Below are 22,949 nucleotides of genomic sequence, written 5' to 3'. Positions count from 1 at the left end.
AGAACTCCCATTACCCATTTTCCACTCCCATACTTCATTTCTCTTCCTGGACTTATCTTCCTGACATATTCAACATGCATTTGTTTCTTTGTGCAGTCTGTCACCCTCTGCTTGAATGCGCTCTCTGTGGGAGCAAGGACTATGTGTCCCCACTGCCTGGCACTCAATAGGCACTCAGTAAATGACCTGCATGCAGGAGAGTCATCTGGGGATTAAAGGCAAGAAAGACAAGCTATGGGCAGCCCTGGTGGCTCAGCAGTTTAGCGCCGCCTTCAACCCAGGGCGTGATCCTGGAGACCCGGGATCGAGTCCCACGTCGGGCTCCCTGCATGGAGCCTGCTTCTCCCTCTGCCTGTGTCTCTGCCTCTCTCTCTCTCTCAGGAATAAATAAATAAAATATTAAAAAAAAAAAAGAAAGAAAGAAAGAAAGAAAGAAAGAAAGAAAGAAAGAAAGAAAGACCGACCAGCTACGGGCCTCAAGAAACACACTCCATCAAAACCTCTCTTTCCCTTCATTCACATGTGTCAACCCCTCAAGGAACTAGAAGAGCTTCCTGATTCCCTCTCTCCACCTGGTGTGAAAAAGGAACTCTTATCCAGACACCTGGATCACGGACTCCCTCTATCCCCTATACTGGTACAGCACTTCAGACCCTCGTTTCCCCTCACTGGACACTGGTCAGTGGCCTTCTGATCACCTTGCCTCCACAGCCTCTCTATCCTTCAAGTTATTGCCATACACACACACAAGCGCACACACCAGCACACATGTGTGCACTCAGATGACTTTTATTGGACTCAGTTTCATAAGGAATCAGAATCATTCGTGGGGCCTGCCAAAAATGTAGACTCATCTCCATTTTTACCAACAGCACAAGCTAAGAAAAAATGGCTTTAATAGTTTAAGGTTCTGGGGCACCTGGGTGGCTCAGTCAGTTAAGCATCTGCCAGCTCAGGTCATGATCCCAGGGTCCTGGGATGGAGCCCCACATCAGGCTCCCAGCTCAGGGGGGAGCCCGCTTCTCCCTTTCCCTCTGCTGCCACCCCCGCCCCCCGCATGTACGCATTCTCTCTAATAAATAAAATTCTTAAAAAAAAAATGTTTAAGGTTCTGAGCTTGGTGTACTTTTTGTAGATACATAGCTTGGTCAAAGTCTTAAAAGTAATAAATTCAGAATGTTTCTCTCTTGATTTGCTAGGAATGTTTATAAGTGTCTGCCAGCTGATGTTCACTATGAAATAAGAAACAACAGTGCAATAAAAACACTGAAAGATGACTAAGACATTGTATTCAGTAATCAAGGGGTCAGCACAACTCAGAGTAGGTAAAAGCAAGATCTTTAAAAGAAATGACAAGACTGGACGTTAGAAAATTATATCATGGGGTAAGATTCTATATAGGAAAAGAATACTTTCTACATTCTGTCCCTTAAAAACCTTTTCATTTTAAAATAAATTCAGATTTACAGAAGAGTTGCAATGATACTATGAGAATTCCCATATATTCTTGACCCAGTTTCCTCTAATGTTAACATCTCATATAACCACGAGTGGGCAAGGCTTTTAAAAAATAAACTAGCTTAGGGGCATCTGGGTGGCTCAGTTGGTTAAGCATCTGCCTTTGGCTCAGGTCATGATCTTTGGGTCCTGGGATCGAGCCCTATGTCAGGTTCCCTGTTCAGTGGGGAGCCTGCTTCCCCCTCTCCTCCTGCCTGTTGTTCCCTCTACTTGTGCTTTCTTTCTGAATAAATAAAATCTTTTTTTTTAATAAATAAGAAATAACCAGCTTTAAAACTGTTTTGAAAAAGTAGCACAATTATAGTAAATAATTCAAACACAGTACAAATGGGTATACCATGAAAAATAAATCTTCCTCCCACTTGGGCTCCCTACAGACAACTGCTAACACCAGTTCCTTGAAAATCCCTCTAGAGACATTTTATGTATTCATAAGGGGAAGGGCTTAGTAGTATGGGTTTGCCTTGAATGCAATAACAAAAACAGAATTTATTCTTTCTTTCTGTGATGGAAAGTCTACTGACTGTGGGCTGCCTCTAGCATCTGATTTCCTTTCAATCAGATTATTTCCTCCAACTGACCTGTTGTCAGAAGATTCTGGCCCACCCTTCCTGGAACCCTGTGCGAGGCCTCACTGGTCAGTCTTTAGAAATATGAGTGTTTTGAGTAAGAGAAATAAGCCCTATCCTCTTTCCCCTAATTCCTCTTTGTACCTGAATTCCAGTTAACTAAAATACAAGGAAAACAAATCCTGCAGTACTGGCATAAACTGCCACACAAATTTTGTTTTTTTAAAAAAACAACCCAACTCTGAATTTTTTTTTTAAGATTTTTATTTATTTGAGAGAGAGAGAGAGAGTGTGAGCGAGAGAGAAAACACACAAGCAGGGGGAACAGCAGAAGCAGAGAGAGAAGCAGGCTCTACACTGAGCAGGGAGCCTGACTTAGGGCTTGATCCCAGGGCCCTGAGATCATGACCTGAGCTGGAGGCAGACACTTGACTGAGCCACCAAGGCACCCGAACTCTGAATTTTTGAAAGATGATGCAGAAAACAGACAATCCTCACACAAAGATACTACCAGTAAACCACAAATCAATTGATCTTAGAGCAAGGATCTAACAGATGAAAAATAGCAAAGGGTATTTCCTTAATGTGCTATAATCTTTGAATAATATAAGGTGATAACCAAAAAATTCAGAAGTCCAGTTTAGAAATGACTGCATCAAAATGACACTGTCGGGATCCCTGGGTGGTGCAGCGGTTTGGCACCTGCCTTTGGCCCAGGGCGCGATCCTGGAGACCTGGGATCGAATCCCACGTCGGGCTCCCAGTGCATGAAGCCTGCTTCTCCCTCTGCCTATGTCTCTGCCCCTCTCTCTCTCTCTATCATAAATAAATAAAAATTAAAAAAAAAAAAGACACTGTCAGTTTTATATATGAAAATGTCACTATTCAGATATTCTCATAGGGCTGGAGGGATAATTATTTAGAACACTCCTTAGGGGGGCAATATGGCACTCTATCAAAAGTCTTAACATTGAGACATGTTAAGAAAAATATGGCAAATACCCCAAAATGTACATAAAAGGATGTTCACCATAGCGTTCATTTATTTTTTTTAAAGATTTTATTTATTTATTTATTCATGAGAGACGCAGAGAGAGAGAGAGAGAGAGAGAGGCAGAGACACAGGCAGAGGGAGAAGCAGGCTCCATGCAGGGAGCCTGATGTGGGACTCGATCTCTGGACTCCAGGATCAGACCCTGGGCTCAAAGCGACACTAAACCCCTGAGCCACCTGGGCTGCCCCACCACAGCGTTATTTAAAATAGTGAAATCAGGGGCACCTGGGAAGCTCAGTTGGTTAAGTGTCCAACTCTTGATTTTGGCTCATGTCATGATCTCAGTCAGGGTCATGAGGTCGAGCCCTGCATTGGGCTCTGTGCTCAGCATAGGGTCTGCTTGAGATTCTCTCCCTTTGCCCCTCCTCCTCCTTCACATAAATGCATGCATGTTCTCTCACTCTCTAAAAAAACACATAACATAAAAATTAATAAATAAAATAGTGGAATTGTTCACTGCCTTTAATAGTAAAATATCCATTATTAGTGGAATGGGTTACATTATGGTGTATCCACTTACCTATTCATGTACTCAAAATATTTCTTAAGTACAAATGTTTAAGCTTTAGATTTAAGTAGAAAGAGCAGGGGATAGAACACTGCATAGTAGGATCTGCCCTTTTTAAGACAGTTATGTTTGAGAAAAATGTTTAGCAGGCAAAATGGGTTACCTGAGTGATGGACCTTCTTCCTTTCTGTATATCTCTATTTTCTAATTTTTCTTAGGGGGTTATAAAGCGATTTTATCATATCAGAAAAATAGTAAGATAAATCAGGCAAAAAACAAAAAAGACAAAAACAAAAACAAACAAACAAAAAACCCTCCATCATTCTAAACACCTAGGTTAGAGTAATTCTAGCTTGGTTTGGAAGGGCCTCCACCTGCTGGTCCCAAGATACCTTTCTATCAGCACCTTCTACCTTTCCCTTCTAAGCCTTCAGGAAGATCATCTTGGCTTTTGGTAAGCATACTTGTCAAGTGAGGCTTCCTTCAAGCCTCAGCTCAAGCTGTTTTTGACACGTGCCATCACCCTATTCAAGTTCTCTCGACCCTTGAAGGCCCAGTGGAAATGTTTCTTCTTTCAAGAATGCCTCAGATCTCCACAAGGGGAATTATTCTTTTCCTTTTTTTCCCAAGGCACCTTGTAAATATCTCTATGATGTCACTTGAGGCAGAAGAATGGAAAATACCCAATACCCAACTGAACTTTCACAACTATACATGTTCAAGGATTAGTGTTTAAGTTAGACATATTTAAATATGCACTAATCTAAGGCATTACTGTAGTACATTTCATGTTGAATTACAGTCATTTAAGTTTCTGCCATCTCTCTATCTGCACTAATTGCTTGCCTAGCTTTGTTATGGGAGTAGTCAAACAAATTAATAATAAACACCAACCAACCTCTGATCTAAAAAAAAACTATCCACTCACACAAACTGAATGCCATAGTTTTTTTTGTTAAGTTCTATGCCTAACTATGCTGGAACTCATGACCCTGAGGTCAAGAGTCACATATTATACTGACTAAGCCAGCCGGGCACCCCTGAATACTTTGGTTCTTAATCTTTGTTGTGTCCCCTTGAGAATCCGTTTTTTTTTTAATCCTCAAATTTAAGGAGTGCTTGATACCTCCCACCTTTCCACCTCCCAGAACCTAGTCTGAGACTCCCTGAGAACATCTATTATCTCATACTCTATCTGTACATCTAGGATAGTGGTTCTTAATCCTGATGCATATTAGAGTAACCTGGGAAGTAAATGTATTAAATTCTCAATCCAAACACAGAGAATGGCTGAATGGATAAAAAAAAAAATAAGATCCAGGGATGTCTGGATGGCTTAGCAGTTGAGCATCTACCTTCGGCTCAGGGCATAATCCCAGAGCCCGGGATCAAGTCTCGGATCAGGGAGCTTGCTTCTCCCTCTGCCTCTGTCTCTCATGAATAAATAAAGAAAATCTTAAAAAAAAAAACAAAAAACCAGGATCCAGCGATTTGCTGTCTGCAAGAAATTCACCTTATATCTAATTGCACACATGCGCTGAAGATAAAAGGACAGAAAAAAGATATTCCAGGGGATCCCTGGGTGGCGCAGCGGTTTGGCGCCTGCCTTTGGCCCAGGGCGCGATCCTGGAGACCCGGGATCGAATCCCACGTCGGGCTCCCGGTGCATGGAGCCTGCTTCTCCCTCTGCCTGTGTCTCTGCCTCTCTCTCTCTCTCTGTGACTATCATAAATAAATTAAAAAAAAAATTAAAAAAAAAAATTAAAAAAAAAAAAAAAAGATATTCCATGTAAGTGGTAACCAAAAGAAAAAGCAGGGGTGGCTAAACTCATACTAGACGAAATAGACTTTCAGTTAAAAACTGTGTCTAGAGGGGATCCCTGGGTGGCACAGAGGTTTGGCACCTGCCTTCAGCCCAGGGCGTGATCCTGGAGAGCTGGGATCGAGTCTCACGTTGGGCTCCCGGCATGGAGCCTGCTTCTCCCTCTGCCTGTGTCTCTGCCTCTCTCTCTCTCTCTATTATGAATAAATAAATTTTAAAAATCTAAATTAAAAAAACTGTGTCTAGAAATAGAGAAAGTCATTATATAGTGACAAAAGAGTTGAAACAGTAAGATATAACAATTATATGCATACCTAACATCAGAGCACTAAAAGTATAAAGCCAATCAATATTGACAGATCTGAAGGGAGAAACTGACAGCAATACAGTAATAGTAGGGGATTTCAATACCCTATTTAAAATAACGGCTAGAACTTCCAGACAGAACATCAATAAATAGCTGACTCAAAAATCACTACAGACCAAATGGACATAACAGACATACATGGAACCTTCCACCTGATAGCAGAAGAATACACATTCTTCTCAGGTGCACACAGAACATTCTCCAGGACAGATTACATGGTAGGTTCACAAAATAAGTCTTAACAAACTTAAGATGACTGAAATCATTCCATGTACCTTTTCTGATCACAATGGAATGAAACCAGAAATCAATAACAAAACATGGGGAAGATGAAAACGCAAATATGTGAAAATTAAACAACACACTCTTGAACAATCATTGGGTCAAAGAGGAACTCAAATGGGAATTTAAGTACTTTAGACAAAAGAAAATAAAAATACAACATACCAAAACTTACAGAATGCAACAAAAGCAGTACTAGAAGTAAACAACTACATTAAAAAAAAAAAAAAGATGCCCCCAAATCCAACTTTACACATTAAGAGATCAGAAAAATAACAAATGAAGCCCAAAGTTAGCAGAAGAAAGGAAATAATAAAGATTAGGCAGAAATCAATGAAAAGGAGAATTTTAAAAATAGAAAAAAACAAAACAAAACAAAAAAACCCCAAAAAACCCTAGGCAGCCCCGGTGGCCCAGCGGTTTAGTGCCGCCTTTGGCCCAGGGTGTGATGATCCTGGAGACCTGGGATCAAGTCCCACATCGGGCTCCCTGCACAGAGCCTGCTTCTCCTTCTGCCTGCCTGCCTGTCTCTCTCTCTCTTTCTGTCATGAATAAATAAATAAAATTTTAAAAAAGAGAGAAAAAAAGAAAAAAGTCCCTATAACAGAAGTTGGTTTTTTTAAAAGATAAAAATTGACAAACTAAATGAAATGAAATAAAATTTAGCAGCACCAACAAGAGAAAAAGAGAGGGAAGGCTCAAATAAAATAAAAAGAAGAGACGTTATAACAAGTAGTTCAGAAATAAAAAGGATTATAATCAATTATACATCAACAAACTGCATAACTTAGAAAAAATGGGTAAATTCCTAGCAACACATAACCCCCAAAACTGAATCAAGAACAAAACATCGAAGCAGACCAATAAAAAAGGGGGATTGAATCAATAATCAAAGACTCCCTTTGGGATCCTCAGGTGGCTCGACAGTTTGGCGCCTGCCTTTGGCTCAGGGTGTGATCCTGGAGTACCGGAATCAAGTCCCACATTGGGATCCCTGCATGGAGCCTGCTTCTCCCTCTGCCTGTGTCTCTGCCTCTCTCTATGTCTATCATGAATAAAAAAAAAAAAACTTAAAAAAAAAAAAAAAACCTCCCTTCACAGGTGAGTTCTTCCAAATGTTCAATAAAGAATTAATACTAATCCTTTTTAAACTCTTCCAAAAATGAGAGAGGGAATACTTCTAAACTCATTTTATGAGGTAAGCATCACTCTGATACCAAAACCAGACAAAAATACCACAAGAAAACTATAGGCCAATATCCTTGATGACCACAGATGCAAAAATTCTCAGTAAAATAATAGCACACTGATTTTTTTTTTTTAAGATTTTATTTATTTATTCATGGGAGACACAGGCAGAGGGAGAAGCAGGCTCCACGCAGGGAGCATGATGTGGGACTCGATCCTGGGACCCCAGGATCATGCCCTGAGCCAAAGGCAGATGCTCAACTGCTGACCCACCCAGGTATCCCTAGCACACTGATCTTAACAGCACATTTAAAGGAGCATACACCAAAATCCAGTGGGATTTATCCCTGGGATGCAAGGATGATTCAACATATACAAATCAATCAGTGTGATACGCCACAATAAAATGAAAGAAAAAACCCACATGATCATCTCAATAGACACAGTAGAAGAATATGACAAAGTTCAATATCCACTCATGATTTAAATTCTCAACATAAAAGGTATAAAATGAACTTACCTCAACACAATAAAGGCCATGCCATATATGAAAAGCCCACAGTTAACATCCTTATTTCTTGCTAATCAAAAATATATGTGTTCTGACCTTCCCCTCCCAGAAACCCAGACATCAGACCTTTTTGCCTTTTCCAATATGTGATTTGAAGCCAGGGCAGAGGATTACAATCTCCTGTTGTCATCAAGCCAATTAAATCTAAGAAGTTGCTCCAGTTTTACCTTCTTCGAAACAGAATCCTCCAATCTTAGGAGAGAGATGCTGCCCAAGACAACTGAAGGGCTCCCTGAGAGCTTAGGTTGCAGAAAGATGAAAAGCAAATCCTGAAAGACTTCAACATGCTTCTGTTTCAAAGTCTCAAACCAATAGCACAAACACACACACACACACACACACACACACACACACACAAACCAAAACCAAAGGAAAAGACACAACAATGAGGATAATACTCACCCTAGTGGAAAACAACACTAAAAAGCAACAAGAAGTCATAGAGGCACTGAGCACTAGCCAAGTAAGTACAAGGCACTGTGGTACCCAGTCCTTTCCACTCCCTACTTTGTGCTAAGCACTTATAAACACTCAATTGCACCATTCCCACAACGACAACTGCCTGGGGATTTCTGTCACCATTTCATGGATGACTGCTAGTTAACCTGAGATCCAGAGATGAAATAAGTTGCCTGAGGTCAGATGGCAGAGGAACAGATATGCTCTTTCCAGGCAAGTGAGCTGCCTTAAAAGACAATGAGCATGTAACGATGATCCTGATATAATGGCATCTAACACTGAATGATGACTATGTTCTATGAAATATTAAAATATAGAGCTATCCAAATTAGTACTGGAGAAGACGGAAAAGACTTATACAAACTGAAATAGAAGTGTTGGAAGCAAACTTTTAAAGATTTTATTTATTTTTTAGAGAAGAAGGGAGAGAGAAAGAGAGAGAATCTCAAGCAGACCCCATGCCCAGCAGAGCCCCACATGGGGCTCAATCTCACAACCCAGAGATCTGGACTTGGGCCAAAATCAAGAATTGGATGCTTAACTGACTGAGCCACCCAGGCACCCCAATATACTTTTATACAATCTTGACATGGAAAGTTTCCTAAGAATGAAACAAAATCCAGAAATTATAAAGAAAAAGGATATATAGGAAGAAGGAAGAAAAAATTTTAAATATATACATTATAAATAAAGAAAAACACTATTTGGGTAAAAATATTTACTACACATCTGACAAAGGACTAATTTCTTCAGTATACCAAGAGCTCGTATAAACCAATCAAGGACAAATAACCCAGAAGAATATAAATGGCAGTTAAGAAAAAAGGAAAAGTTCAAAACGCCAAACACAGAAAGATGGTCAACATCATTCATAATTTAAAAAATGCAAATCAAAATGACATCTGATTTTTTACCTATTGGGGATCAAAAAACTTTAAAAAATCTGAATACACTAGATATAGGTAAACTGAGGAGGGCAATTTAGCTCTCTAGACCCTAAAATTTATATGGAAACACAAAGGACCCAGAACATCCAAAACAACTTTTAAAAATAACAAATTCTAACCTTATTCTATTTTTTTTTTCCTTATTCTATTTCTACACTTACTGATTTTCAACAAATTGCCAAGGCAACTCAATAAAGATAGTTTTGTGGGTTTTTTTTAAAGATTTTATTTATTTATTCATGAGAGACAGAGAGAGAGAGAGAGAGAGAGAGAGGCAGAGACACAGGCAGAGGGAGAAGCAGGCTCCATGCCGGGAGCCCAACGTGGGACTCGTGGGACTCCATCTCTGGGCCCCAGGATCACACCCTGGGCCAAAGGTGGTGCTAAACTGCTGAGCCACCCGGGCTGCCCAAGAAAGCATAGTTTTTTAACAAATGGTTCTTGGGACATTTAGGTAGCCACTTGCAAAAGGAACCTCACACCATACACAAAAATTAACTCAAAATGTTTCTTAGACACGAATAGAAAAGCAAAAACTATAAAACTTCTAGAAGAATAGCTATGAGAAAATCTTTGCGACCCTGAATTCAGCAAAGATGTCAGATACAACATCAACAGCACAATCCATATCTAAAAAATTGATAAAATAGATTTCATCAAAATTTAAAACTTTTACACTTCAAAAGCTATCATTAAGGAAATTAAAGACATGGACCTAGAGGGCATTATGCTAACTGAAATAAGTCAAACAATGACAAATATCCTATGATTTAATTATATGTAGAACCTAAACAACAAAACAAATGAACAAAACAGAAACAGAATCTTAACAGAGAATAAACCAATGGTTCCAGAGGAGATGGGATGGGAGGATGGGCAAAATAGATGAAGGAGATTAAGAGGCACAAACTTCTAGTTATAAAATAAATTAAGTCGTGAGGATATAAAGTACAGCATAGGGAATACAGTCAGGAATACTGTAATACAGTCAAGAGGATAACTATACTGACAATGGTAAAATGACAATGGTATTTTATAATGTATAGAAAATATCAATTCCCAAGTTGTACAACTGAAACTAATATATAGAATGTCAACTATACTTCAATTTTTAATTAAAAAATAAATAAAATGAAAGGTCACAGACTAGAAGAAAAATCTTTGTGAATCACATATCTGATAGAGAACTTCTATTCAGAATACATAAAGAATTCTTATAACTTCACGATAAAATATACAACCCAATTTTAAAAATGGGCAAAAGACCTGTATAGGGGATCCCTGGGTGGCTCAGTGGTTTAGCACCTGCCTTCGGCCCAGGGCGTGATCCTGGAGTCCTGGGATCGAGTCCCACATCAGGCTCCCTGCATGAAGCCTGCTTCTCCCTCTGCCTGTGTCTCTGCCTTTCTCTCTCCGTGTGTCTCTCATGAATAAATAAATAAATCTTAAAAAAAAAAAAAAGACCTGTATATATATTTCACCAAAGAGGATATTATACAACTGGCTAATAAGAACACAAGAAGATGTTCAATATCATTTGTCATTAGGGAAATGTGAACCAAAACCACAATGAGGGACACCATACATCCATAAGAATGGCTAACCTCAAAGACACAGACGATGACAAATGTGGACGAAGATGTGGAGAAACTGTAAAACCCTCATATACTGATGGGAATGTAAAATGGTACAGCCACAGGAAAGTTTGGCAGTATCTTTAAAAAGTTAAACATAAACTTACCGCGCTATCTGGCAATTCTAATCCTAGGCATTTACCCAAGAGAAAATGAAATAGTTATCCATACAAAGACTTGTACATGAATGTTCCTAATAGCTTTGATCACAAAAGTCCAATGCTGGAAACAATCCAAACACCCATCAATTGGTGAAGGAAAGAAATGTAGTACAATCATGCAATGGAATAGTATTCAGCAATAAAAAGGAGTTAACTCCCAATTCCTGTGACATTGATGAACCCCATAAACGTTATGCTAAGTTAAAGCCAGATGCAAAAGTCTACATGGTGTTTGGTTCTACTTATGGGAAATGCCCAAGAAAGGCAAATCTAGAGACGGAAAGATCAGGTTGGCTGGTGTGGGAGCAGGGACTGACTCCAAGTGTAAACTCCTTGGCTCTAAGGAAACCTACTGGGGTGACAGAAATATTCTAAACTTTGTGTCATTGGGATGATGGTCGCACACGTCTACACATTCACTAAAACTCATTGAACTATACACTTAGAATCAGTTATTTTACGGTGTTAAATGGCACCTTTATAAACCTGAAGAAAAAAAAATAACCAGTTCAACAAAGGACTCATTAGAGATTAAACAAGTCTGGCAATGTAATGGTAATTACTGAAGGTGGGTGATGGGTTATAGAGATTCCTTATACTATTTCTTCTACTTTTGTAGATGTTGAACATTTTTTATAGTAAAAGTGGTGGGTTTTTTAATGATTTTTGAAATTTATTTGAGAGAGAGAGCAGGGGCGGGGAGCAGCAGAGGGAAAGGAAGAAGCAGGCTCCCCGCTAAGCAGGGAGCCTGACACAGGGCTCAATCCTAGGACCCTAGGATCGTGACCTGAGCTGAAGGCAGACATCAAACCAACCAAGCCACCCAGGCGTCCCTGTAATAAAAACTGTTTTTAAACAGACACTTTTATGTGTACAAAAATATTCTGGAGAAAAGAAATTTTTAAATCAAAGACTATGTACCTCTGATGAATGGACTGGGAGTAGCTGGGTGACCTTCTTTTCATTTAAAGCTTTTTAATCCTAACTTTATTGCATGTATATAGATCACCTATATTCAAAATAAATATTTACATTTTAAAAAAGAGAAGGAAATGGGCTGCCTCTGAAAATACTTGGGCAAATTCCCCCTGAAAATGTACAGAAAATGGGAGCAATAAGATGAGAATGATGCACAGGGGATTCTGGCAACAGATGTGTCAGTAACCAGTGCTTGTTTCAGCAGTACATATACTAAAATTGGAATGATACAGAGAAGACAGCAATGGCCCCTGGGGCAAGACGTGTGAGTAACCAGATCAGTAATAATCCCTAACCTTAGAGAGAGGACTATAGAACCCCCTGAGAATCTTATGTCACTAGATGAAAGGTACAATATACAGAGTACAGTCAATGATATTTTAACAGTGTTGTATGGTGACAGGTGGTAGTTACACTTGTGGTGAGCATAGGTTTAGAGTTGTTGAATCATTTTATGTGTGCCTGAAACTAATACAACATTTTGGGTCAACTACAATTTAAAAAAAAAAAAAAAAGGCTATAGACCCTGTTCTCAGAAAAAAAAAAAAACAATTCAAAACACAGATTCCAGGAGGATCAAGGACCTAGAAGTTCCTAGGCCCCAAATAAAACCCTTGTACTGGTTACCATTCCACTTCTTATGACTCTGATTTCATTATCTCTGCAGCTCAGACAGCCTGCTAAAGGATGTTTGTCCCATAGTTCGTTTCTGTAGGGAAGTTAGGGAGTAGCTGCTTCTTGGGAAATTCCTTTGTATCTTCCTTTAATTTTTAATTGGTCATCATAGGAACTTCCATGTGAAGTTCAGTCTGAAAAGCCAATTAAGTATTTAGCAAATACCTGTTCAGAGCCAAGAAAGGAGTGGGAGCCCTAACATGTGAACCAGCCCATTCAATGTTATTTTGCTTCATTTGGTTTCCAACTCATGAGACAGCATGTCAAGAAGCGAAGTGATAGCAATCTAGAAGCCCTTCATGCTGTAATCTAACACCCCATCACTGGCAAAGATATGGGTGACCTGGAAAGTTATAAAGCTCAAGAGACCCAAGAATCAAGGTCCTGCCCTCCCTATCTATTTTATTCTAGGGGGGGCTGGGCATGCAGAAAAACTCTCCTAAGAGTCCAATGAAGAAGTGCTAGGACTAAAAAGTACCCCTCACCTCCTAAAATTTGCTCCACCTAGTTTAAAAGGTGTGAATAATTCTTCAAAAAGAAAGGAGGCGGGGGGAGAAGAGGTTTCCTGTTGAGATCTAAAAAATCAGTTCATTCACTCCCATCTCTCTGTGGCCAGAAGTTAACCTTTTATCTTCTGGAGGCCCCTGCCTTGTAGTCTTCTTTCCCATTAATAGCATCACCTAGCGACTGAATCTGGCCTGTCTGAACAGCCTTTTTGGTTCCTGGTTCCCATTCCATGTTTCCTGCCACAAAAGCAGCACCTTCCTATACAGTAAGCTAGATTTTTCTATTTCCTTCTCAAAAATAGTTGCCATTTTAAGATCATGTAGTAACTGCTCCCCAGATTAAGAAAAAAAGAAAAGAAAAAGGCTGTGGGGCACAGTTTGCCAACATAACTGGAATCAATTACCCAACCAGGTGAAGCTCCCCAAGAGTTCAACCACACTTGCATGAGGGCTAATGACAGCTAAGGACCACTTACCAAGCAGCCCCCACAGAGCTAAGGAACTCAGAGGCCAAAAAGAAAAAGAGGAAGGAAAAAAAAAAAAAAGAACCAAATTAGCCTTGGGAGGCTCTGAAAATGTAGAGTTCATTTCAGAGCCCATAGATACAGAGTTGCCGTTGAGCAGAGATACAGAGAAAGACTCAAAGCTGCACTTTGGGAGTAGGGAAAAAACCACAGCTAGCTGTGGAAGTCCCAGTGAAAGTAACTACCCTTCACCAAGCAACAGACCACTGGATCTAAGCCTTCAGGCCAGAAAGTGCACAAGTAAAGCACAAGAACTGCACTGACCTTCCCCTCTGGGCATTTATAAAAGAATGCTCAGTTAGTTGAAGCAACAGGCTTAAGTTGTTCACCTCTGCAAGACTTCAAATCTTGGAACAGAAAAATTACACAGAGCTTTGTGCCAGGCACTCTCCTCTTTATATATATATATATATATATTTTTTTTTTTTTTTTTTTTTGAGATTTTATTTATTTGACAGAACACAAGCAGGGGAAGCTGCAGGCAGAGGGAGAAGCAGACTCCTTGCTGAGCAGGGAGTCTGATATGGGGCTCCATCCCAGGACTCCGGGATCATGACCTGAGCCGAAGGCAGACGCTCAACAGACTGAGCCACTCAGGCGCCCCTCCTCTCATATTTTAATAATCACAATGATCCTTTAAGGACAGAGTCACCCCTCATTTTAAAAATAAGGAAACTGAATCAGTACGGGATGATAAAAAGTTCTGAAGATGGATGGTGCTGAGGGTTGTGCAACACTGTGAATGTAATTAATGCCACCTGATTGTATACTTTAAAAACTTAAAATGATATATTTTGCTATATATGTTTTACCACACATGCACAAAGATTTTAAAAATGGTTAACTGCAGTTTTTTAAAAAAAAGCTTGTCTAAAGTTATGAAATCAATCACAGTATCAGATTCTAGCCCAGGGTCCTTAGACCAAGCCTTAGTTTTTTTCACCTGTAAAATGGGCTTTTGTAGGGATCACATGAAATATTGGATGGGCATATGGTTTATCAACTGAAATGTATTGTGTGAGTAGAAATTTCTCCCTTGAATCAGGGCTCATAGGGGATTACCATACACTTTTAATAGCTTTTGAATCAGAATGTCAGAGTAGGAAACACTTTATAGAGAAACTAGTTTATTCAGGGATTGCAAAATCAAACACTTAGCGAGATCATGCAAGTGACCTAAACGGTGATACTACCCTGGGGTGATACAGGAAGGTGCTGAGAAGGAAGTCATGAGCAGGGCCCTGAATAGGGAATGCCCCTAACAGGGAATCTGGGCCCAAATTCTCAGGAGAAAATGAAAACCTAGAAGCTTTTAAATGTGAAATCTCCCAATTAAACGTTGGCAACCAGGGTGCCTCGGTGGCTCAGTCGGTTGGGTGTCTGCCTTTAGCTCTGGTCATGATCCCAGGGTCACAGGATTGAACCCCGAGTCAGGTTCCCTGCTCAGCAGGGAGCCTGCTTCTCCCTGTTGTCCCAGCTCATGCTCTCTGTCTCTCTCTCTCTCTCTCTCTCTCGTGCGCGCGCAAATGAATAAAATTTTTAAAAAGAAAATGTTGGCAACCAACTCAAAAACTTTTAAGTTCTGGGTCAGTCAAAACCAAACCAAACCAAACGAAACAACCTCCCCTCCCCACAAATCAAGTCCATGTTAGGATGTGGTCCATGGACTGCCGAACTTATAATCTGATGTACCATGAGTAGAAAATGAGGCCCAAAGATGCTAAGTGACTTGCCAGGGCACCCAAACTCCCTTCTAAATTGCTATAAGAATTCAGTTCCAACTTGTGCTTTGATTTTGTTTTTTAAGGACTATAAGTAGCACTTAGCATATCCTCAGAATACAAACCCTGGGGATTTCAGACAGTGGGAGGCCTGTCAGTTTAATGCTCATGCAGAGGTGAGAAATCATGTTAGGAAGGCAGAGAAGGAAGCAATGAAGAGGACTGAGATGGAACTGAGAAGTCCTGGGTGTCCCCAACAGTGCCCCATTTGGGAAACACTAGTGTCAGCAAATGGTTCAAGGATCAAAGCAGGTTGGGGTGTGGTAGGTGGCTATCATTCGTCTATGGCCAGATGGCCCTGCTCATCCTGGGTCCTTCCCACCTTCCTGCCAGTGCCCAGAGATCAAAACTCAACCTTCTCCACCATTCTGCGATTGATTCTTTTAATGCCAAGATCAAAGGGGAACTTTTGTCCAAGTTGTAAAAGAGAAACCAAGAGGCAACTTAATGTTGTTTCAGCCTCCTCTGTACTTCCTGAGAGGATTAAGACACTTCTTTATAGGGACTGCTAGGAGAAACACATCTGAACCAGGGCCTGGTATTGGCACCTTAGCTCCAAGGAACACCGCGGCTCCTGCAGAATTCATGCCAGGCAGGGCAACTGGAGAGATCAAAAAGACAGCACAACCAATAGACAGTAGCTTGGAAAGACTACAGAAACTATGATCATGGGGAGAAAAAGAAAAAAACAAAACAATAACCCTTAAATTTGAGTATTCTAGGGATCCCTGGGTGGCGCAGCGGTTTGGCGCCTGCCTTTGGCCCAGGGCGCGATCCTGGAGACCCGGGATCGAATCCCACGTCAGGCTCCCGGTGCATGGAGCCTGCTTCTCCCTCTGCCTGTGTCTCTGCCTCTCTCTCTCTCTCACTGTGTGCCTATCATTAAAAAAAAAAAAAAAATTGAGTATTCTAAACTACAGAATTTTCAAATTTAAATTTTGAAACCATCAAGTTCCACTAAAGTAATAATCCCCAGAGTATGTTCCATATTTTCAGTATTTCCATAAAGAATGAGATACGAGCCTACCTCTCACCTAAGACCCAGGTGGATCAACTTAGTATCCTGTAACTTCATAAAGCCATCTAAATCCAGGGGTAGGAGGAAAGCAGGAAAACTAGAGAGAAATTCTGCTTACACCAGCTAATCAATCTACTGCCATGGTGGGAGAAGTCTTGCCCTGCAGGTTTAGGAAACACCCACTATGCTAACACAGACCTGAGAGGTGGCAGCCCAACCCCTGGGGAAGAAGAGCCATTCACTATAAAAAGGGAAGGAGGGAAAAGCCCATAAAATATTTCTAAAAACTTGTACCCATAACCCTAACTTTCGAAATAAAAGGACAAACCAAAAACCCAGCCTGTTCCCATAGTCACTAAATCCACTAGCTTAGTACCTCTTTGGTTGTATGAATTGCCAAACAAATTCATATATCCCAAAGCAGATCCACAGCTCCCCATCCCCACTGGTTGTGAAACAGTTAACAAGGGTGTGGAGACTATTCTGACTTCCGTTTGACAAAGTGCTTGACACAGGACAAACTCCAGTCTGTATGTGACCTCATTTTGCCTATTACACACATCCCTCCGTAATAAATTCACTTCCACACATCTTCACTATTGCATCAAACATGAAGTTTCTCATGCACTGGCCTATGTGGGTCACTGTATACATGATATCTTCAGTTTTTTAAAATCAGTTACTGTATCTACCACGAAAGCACAGGGTAACACTCCCAAGTGACAGGACATACACTGAATCGCTGTGCTTTTCACTGAGCTTAGAATAAAATCCCAACTCCTTCTCATGGTTTCTCTGCAGGCTGAAAACAGTTGACTCCCCTAATGTTCTGGAAGGGTGGGAAGCACCTATAGAGCAGTTTATTTCAAAATGCAGCCCTTAGACAGCAAACTGTAGACTACAATCCACTGCAATTATAAGCATGCTTTTAGAAACACAGCTGCTCCTGCCTCTCCAGTTTCATATTGAATCATCCCTCCCCCACCCCTCACCATGCTTCAGCCCCTCCAGCCTTGTGTTCCTCAAATATACCAAGCTCTTTCCCACGTTGGTCCTTTACGCTTGCAATTTCCTTTACTAGGAAGACTCTGCGTTGCTGGTTCCTTCTCTGACCATTTAATCCAAAGTACTTGCATCACTCCATTGCCTGCAATCACTATCACTTCGCCTTGCTATCTTCAGGGCATTTACCACTATCTACATTACCTTGTTCATCTACTTGTTTACTTGTTCACTGCGTCTCCTCAGACTAGAAAAGCTCCACAAGCTCCATCTTGACCCTCTAATTCACAGCTATACTCCTAGGTCTTGGCACAGAGCACACACTTTTGTTGATTAAGTCAACGTGTGACAGAAATATGTACTGCTAACTTATTACCTCTTAAAAACCTCTGAACAGGGCATGAAATATCCAGTGCAATGTTACAAATGCCACTTTAACTTTTTCCCTATGGCAAGGGAAAGTGTGACTTTTCCTGTTATATTCTTATACCATTCTTGTTCTGATTGTGGTCCAGAAAAAAATTGGTTTCAACATATCACTCATGGTTTAAATTGAAGTCTGAGACCACAGAAATCAAGCAAGGCTGGGATATCTTCTACCTGACCTCAGGTTCTAAATAAGGAGTCCCCTCTTAAGAACGCCTGGTGGCTCAGTCAGTTGAGCGTCTGCCTTTGGATCAGGTCATAATCCCAGGGTCCTGGGATCGAGCCCTGCATCAAGCTCCCTGCTCAGTGCGGGTCTGCTTCTCCCTATGTTCTCTGTCTCTCTCTCAGGTAAATGAAATAAAATAAAAAATAAGGAGTCCATTGGCAGCCCCGGTGGTGCAGCGGTTCAGCGCCGCCTGCAGCCCAGGGCATGATCCTGGAGACCCTGGATCGAGTCCCGCATCAGGCTCTCTGCGTGGAGCCTGCTGCTCCCTCTGCCTGTGTCTCTGCTACTTCTCTCTCTCTCTTTGCATCTCTATGAATAAATAAATAAAATCTTTAAAAAAAAAAAGAATAAAAAAAGAAAAAATAAGGAGTCCCTCATTAAACAAAAAGGATGTTATCTGTTGGTTAACAGAAGGAGGCAACTCATTGTCCGCCAGTAACCTACCCTTATTTGGAGAAAACCAACACCAAAGAATTTAAACAAGAATCTTCCTTTGCTAAAGTCAAATGTCACCTCCTTTTTTTCCCTGTGTTTTCCTTTACATTCACTCTTAGGATGAAAGTATCTGCTGAGGAAGCAACACACAGAAGATCTAGAAAAATCACTCAGGACGAAGTGACTTCAATTCTGGTTCTGGTCTCTAGACAAGCAGAATGTGAGCTGAGCTTCTGGAAGAAAGGCCACTCCTTCATAGGTCTGCTTCCAGGGTTCTATACTAGGAGCCAGGAAGTTCTGACCCACTTTCCAGGCATAGCTCTTTCACCCACACCCTCATCCATACACAGCCTTCATTCATCCTAACGAGCTCCATTCTAATGAACCTTCTTCCTAAAGAGCTGTGTGGGGCATCCAAGGGGAAGGCAGCCAGACAAGGCTAGGAGAGTGTTTTTCACAAATCACCTGCATCATACTCACTGGTGTGCTTATAGAAGTGCAGGTTCCTGGGCATCACCTAGACCTAACGAACCAGAACTTTGGAAGTGGGGCTCAGGAAACTGCATTTTTTAACATGCCTCCTCCCCACCCCCAACACACACACACCCCCAGAGTCTCAGGCACAGAGAAGTTTGAGAACCAATGGGATAAAAGCTCCCCAGGAGAGAGGTAGACGGCTGATTTACAGAAGACCAGATAAATGTTTAGAGGGAGGGTCTGGAGATAGAAAATGGAGGAGAGGGTGTAAGGGCATGCTCCGGGTAGCGGGGGTCAAGACCTGTGCGCGGTGGGAACCAACGGCTGGAGGTGGACAGAAGACAGGGAAAGGATCTGAGACGGGTCAGAGGTGAGGTCGCGTCCGCGGACTGGTCAGGACAGGGGGAGGCGGACCGCGGTGAGCGCAAAGTCTGGACGTAAGGAGGAGGAGCAAGGGCGGGAATAATAGGGCGGCTCTTCGGAGGGACCGAGGCTGGCAAGTGAAAATTAGCAAAAGGGGGTCACAGGAGGCGAAGACCAAAGCAGGAATAGGAACCGGCGGAGACGGTAACCGAGACCTTTCCTCCGACCGGGTGCCTCCCCCAAAACTCCGGGCCTTGACAAGCCTGAGTGCGGGGCCGGGGTCGGGGAGGGGGAATTTGGGAGAAACAGGCCCAGTCAGAGACGTCCCTAAAGCCTGAGCTAGGGGTCCCGGAGGTGGCTCGGGCCAGGCATGGGCCGCTGGAAGGTCCTGGGATCCCCCGAAGGGCCCCGCTCCAGCTCTGACTCCCGGAGTCTCCTTCACTCACCATCGCAGCCGCCATCTTGGATCCACGTGTCGCCGTAATGACGTCAGCGGAAGTGGTGTTTCCCTGGTTACGGAGTTTAACTCCGCTGGGTGCTGCTTGGCTTCAGTCACTCCTGTAGTCGTGGTCAGCAAAGGGGCGAGAAGAGTTAGCTGCTAGTCGGCAGCCTGGTCTGGGCAGTGTGGTCCCTGATTAGGTGACGAGCGGATGGTGTAACTATGGGAGCCATATTAACTCCTGGCAGGGACTGCTCCTCCCCCCCCCACCCCACTGTATGGTGGGTAATGGAGGTGTGCGTAAACGCGTCAGCTCTCTGGACGCCATATTTGCTATTGGCGTTGCCAGGGTTACCTGAGGCCTTGATTTGGTGCGTGGGATTGGTACCAGGGCTCCCATAGAAACCTAACTCCCGGAATCATTTGTAATTAAATATCTAGTTATTTGCTTGACTATTTTATATCCTCTCTAATAGATTGTAATCCCTATGAGGGTAGGATCCTGTCTTTTATTTAACTTTACTCTGTCTTATTCTCATTTGCAAAATAGGTAAGGAATTATAATAGGTTTATGATGAGGATTCAATGACGTTACATAGTGTGTATTCAATAAATAATTGTCTTATATACTTATGTATACTTCTTTGGGTAGATGGTAGGTGCCCAGTACAATACACTACTTATCAAAGGAATGTATGAAAAACAGCGTATTTAGTGGAGGAAGATATCTGTGAATGTGGACTACACCATGGTCTGGTTAGCTAAAAGTGTGACTGAAGTAAATCTTCCTAAGCCTCAATTTACAATATTTGGAAAGGGGACTCAAAGAGTCATGGTGTTAAAATTGGGAGAGACCAGAAAGTTCATTTATTCCATGTATCCCCGTAAAGTGGATACAGTACCAGTGCTACCAGTAACTGTTTCAAAAGGTTGTTAAAAGAATAATGATGATTAAAAAAAATCAGTACTTACTGGGCATTTGCTGTGTGCCACAGTCCTTAGCATTATGCCAAAGCCATTCGTAAGACTTTCATCTAGTCCTATCTCTTCGCAGGGGACAGTTGAACTCTGACCCCCACCTATGGGTGCCAATGTAGTGGACTGTCCACAAAGATGGCCGCCAACAAGTCTTCCCATCTTTGGGTGATCACGCTGTTTCCTCTATCAGGAGGTAGACTATTTCTCTTTCCTTTGAATCTGGCTGGTCATGTTACTTGCTTTGACCAAAGAATGTGGTACAACTGACTCTGCTAGTTCTGGACTAAGCCATAAGAGGCTTGGTGGCTTCTGCTTCTACTGTCTTCCACTCTCTGGCTACCCCGTGGGAGAATCACATGGAGAGGGAGGGAGGCCCAACCAACTCCTCAAGATATTCTAGAAACTCCAGCTGAGTACTACACATGTAAATGAAGTCATCTTGGACATTCCAACCCAAGCTGAACTGCCAGCTGAATGCAGCCACATGAATACCCTCATTAACATCATATGGAACAGAAAAACTGCCCAGCCGAGCCCAGTTGTTTAAGATTTTGGAGTGGTTTCCCATGCTGCAGTAGATAATTGAAACACACATCTGTTAACTCTTAGGACTCACAAAACCATCCTGAAGAATAGCAGAACAGTTATCATCCCCAAGGGTGAGGAAAGATTGATAACCTAGGAGAGATTTGCCTGGAGTCACATAGCTAGTAAGCCATAGATCCCAAACTTGCAATCAGTTCTTCTGGTGATTGAATCCTGGATGCTTCCTACGATTTCTAGACACATGAAGAGGGATGACTGATAAGGAGCAAAACTCCATGAATGACATATCATTCCTCAGTATTTCTATTTCTATTATTCCTTGTATTTTCTATTTCCCTGGAAGGCTTTCATATCTCAATCTCTTTCAGTAACATACACCAGAATCCTAGAGCTAGACTGCCCAGGTTCAGATCCTATCTCCACCACCCAATAGCTCTGTGACAAGGACACATTTCTTCTTGAAAACGTTTTATTGTGGTAAAATTTATATCATATAAAATTTACCATTTTAATCACTTTTAGGTGTACAGTTCAGTGGTATCAACTACATTAATGATATTGTGCAGCCATCACCACCATCCATCTCCAGAACCTTTTCATCATCCCAAACTGAAACTCTGTGCCCATTAAAACTAACTCCCCATTAAGGCTACCCCCAACCCTTGGTAACAACTAGTCTGTTTTGTGTCTCTATGAATTTGCCTATTCTAGATACCTCATATAAATGGAATCATGCAATATTTGTCCTTTTGTATATGGTTTATTTCATTTAGCATAATGTCCTCAGGTTTCATCTATGTTGTACCATGTATCAGAATTTCCTTCTTTTTAAGTCATTTGGGTTGTTTGCACATTTTGGCTATTGTGAATAATGCTTCTGTGAACATTGGTATACAAGTAATCTGTTCCAGTCCCTGCTTTCAATGCTTTGAGTATATATGAAGAAATGAAATTGCTGAATCATGTGGTAATTCTATGTTTAACTTTTTGAGGAACTACCATACTGTTTTCCACAGTCACTGCACCATTTTAAAATCCCACCAGCAATGCGCAAGGGTTCCAATTTCTCCACATCCTCATCACCACTTGATATTTTCTGTTATTTTTAATAATAACCATCCTAATGGAAGTGAAGATGGGCAAGTTTCTTAACCTCTCTAAACTTTGACTTCCTCATAAAAGACCTTACTTCATATGATGGTTATATGTACTGAATAAGTTAATATATGTCAAAAGCTTAGAATAGTGTCTGTCACACGGTAAGTGCAATATATGTGTTTGCTGTTATTGTTTTGTGGTCAGCAGGGTGGGCCTTCTCATCTAGAATGATGAAGAGGCTAAGATAAAGAGAATTAAGGAAACTGGACAAGTAACCTGATGAATTAGAAGGGGTCTAAGGCCAGACTAAAATCCATTAAGTTGTGTCCATGCCGGGATCCCTGGGTGGCGCAGCGGTTTGGCGCCTGCCTTTGGCTCAGGGCGTGATCCTGGAGAC

The 22,949-nt window shown here is 41.5% G+C and overlaps 1 protein-coding gene across 2 annotated transcripts in view; it reads right to left on the bottom strand.

Moving 5' to 3' along the window:
* TM9SF4 (transmembrane 9 superfamily member 4) overlaps positions 1-21,025 on the bottom strand; it is a 52,081-nt gene extending 31,056 nt beyond the window's left edge. Inside the window, exons 1-2 of one of the 2 annotated variants that reach the window (XM_077872675.1) lie at positions 20,903-21,025; positions 19,938-20,049 (exon numbers count right to left, since the gene is read on the bottom strand). In XM_077872675.1, coding sequence (XP_077728801.1) covers positions 19,938-19,952 — 15 coding nt within the window. In that variant the 5' untranslated portion in view covers positions 19,953-20,049; positions 20,903-21,025. Of the gene's footprint in view, positions 1-19,937; positions 20,181-20,902 lie in introns of those variants that run through there. The other variant, XM_077872674.1, reaches the window with a different exon arrangement.
* Between the last annotated feature and the right edge of the window lie 1,924 nt (positions 21,026-22,949).

Source organism: Canis aureus, chromosome 26 (genome assembly GCF_053574225.1).
Source record: "Canis aureus isolate CA01 chromosome 26, VMU_Caureus_v.1.0, whole genome shotgun sequence".
NCBI classification, from domain to species: Eukaryota; Metazoa; Chordata; class Mammalia; order Carnivora; family Canidae; genus Canis; species Canis aureus.
This window is presented reverse-complemented; position numbering and strand designations above follow the sequence as displayed.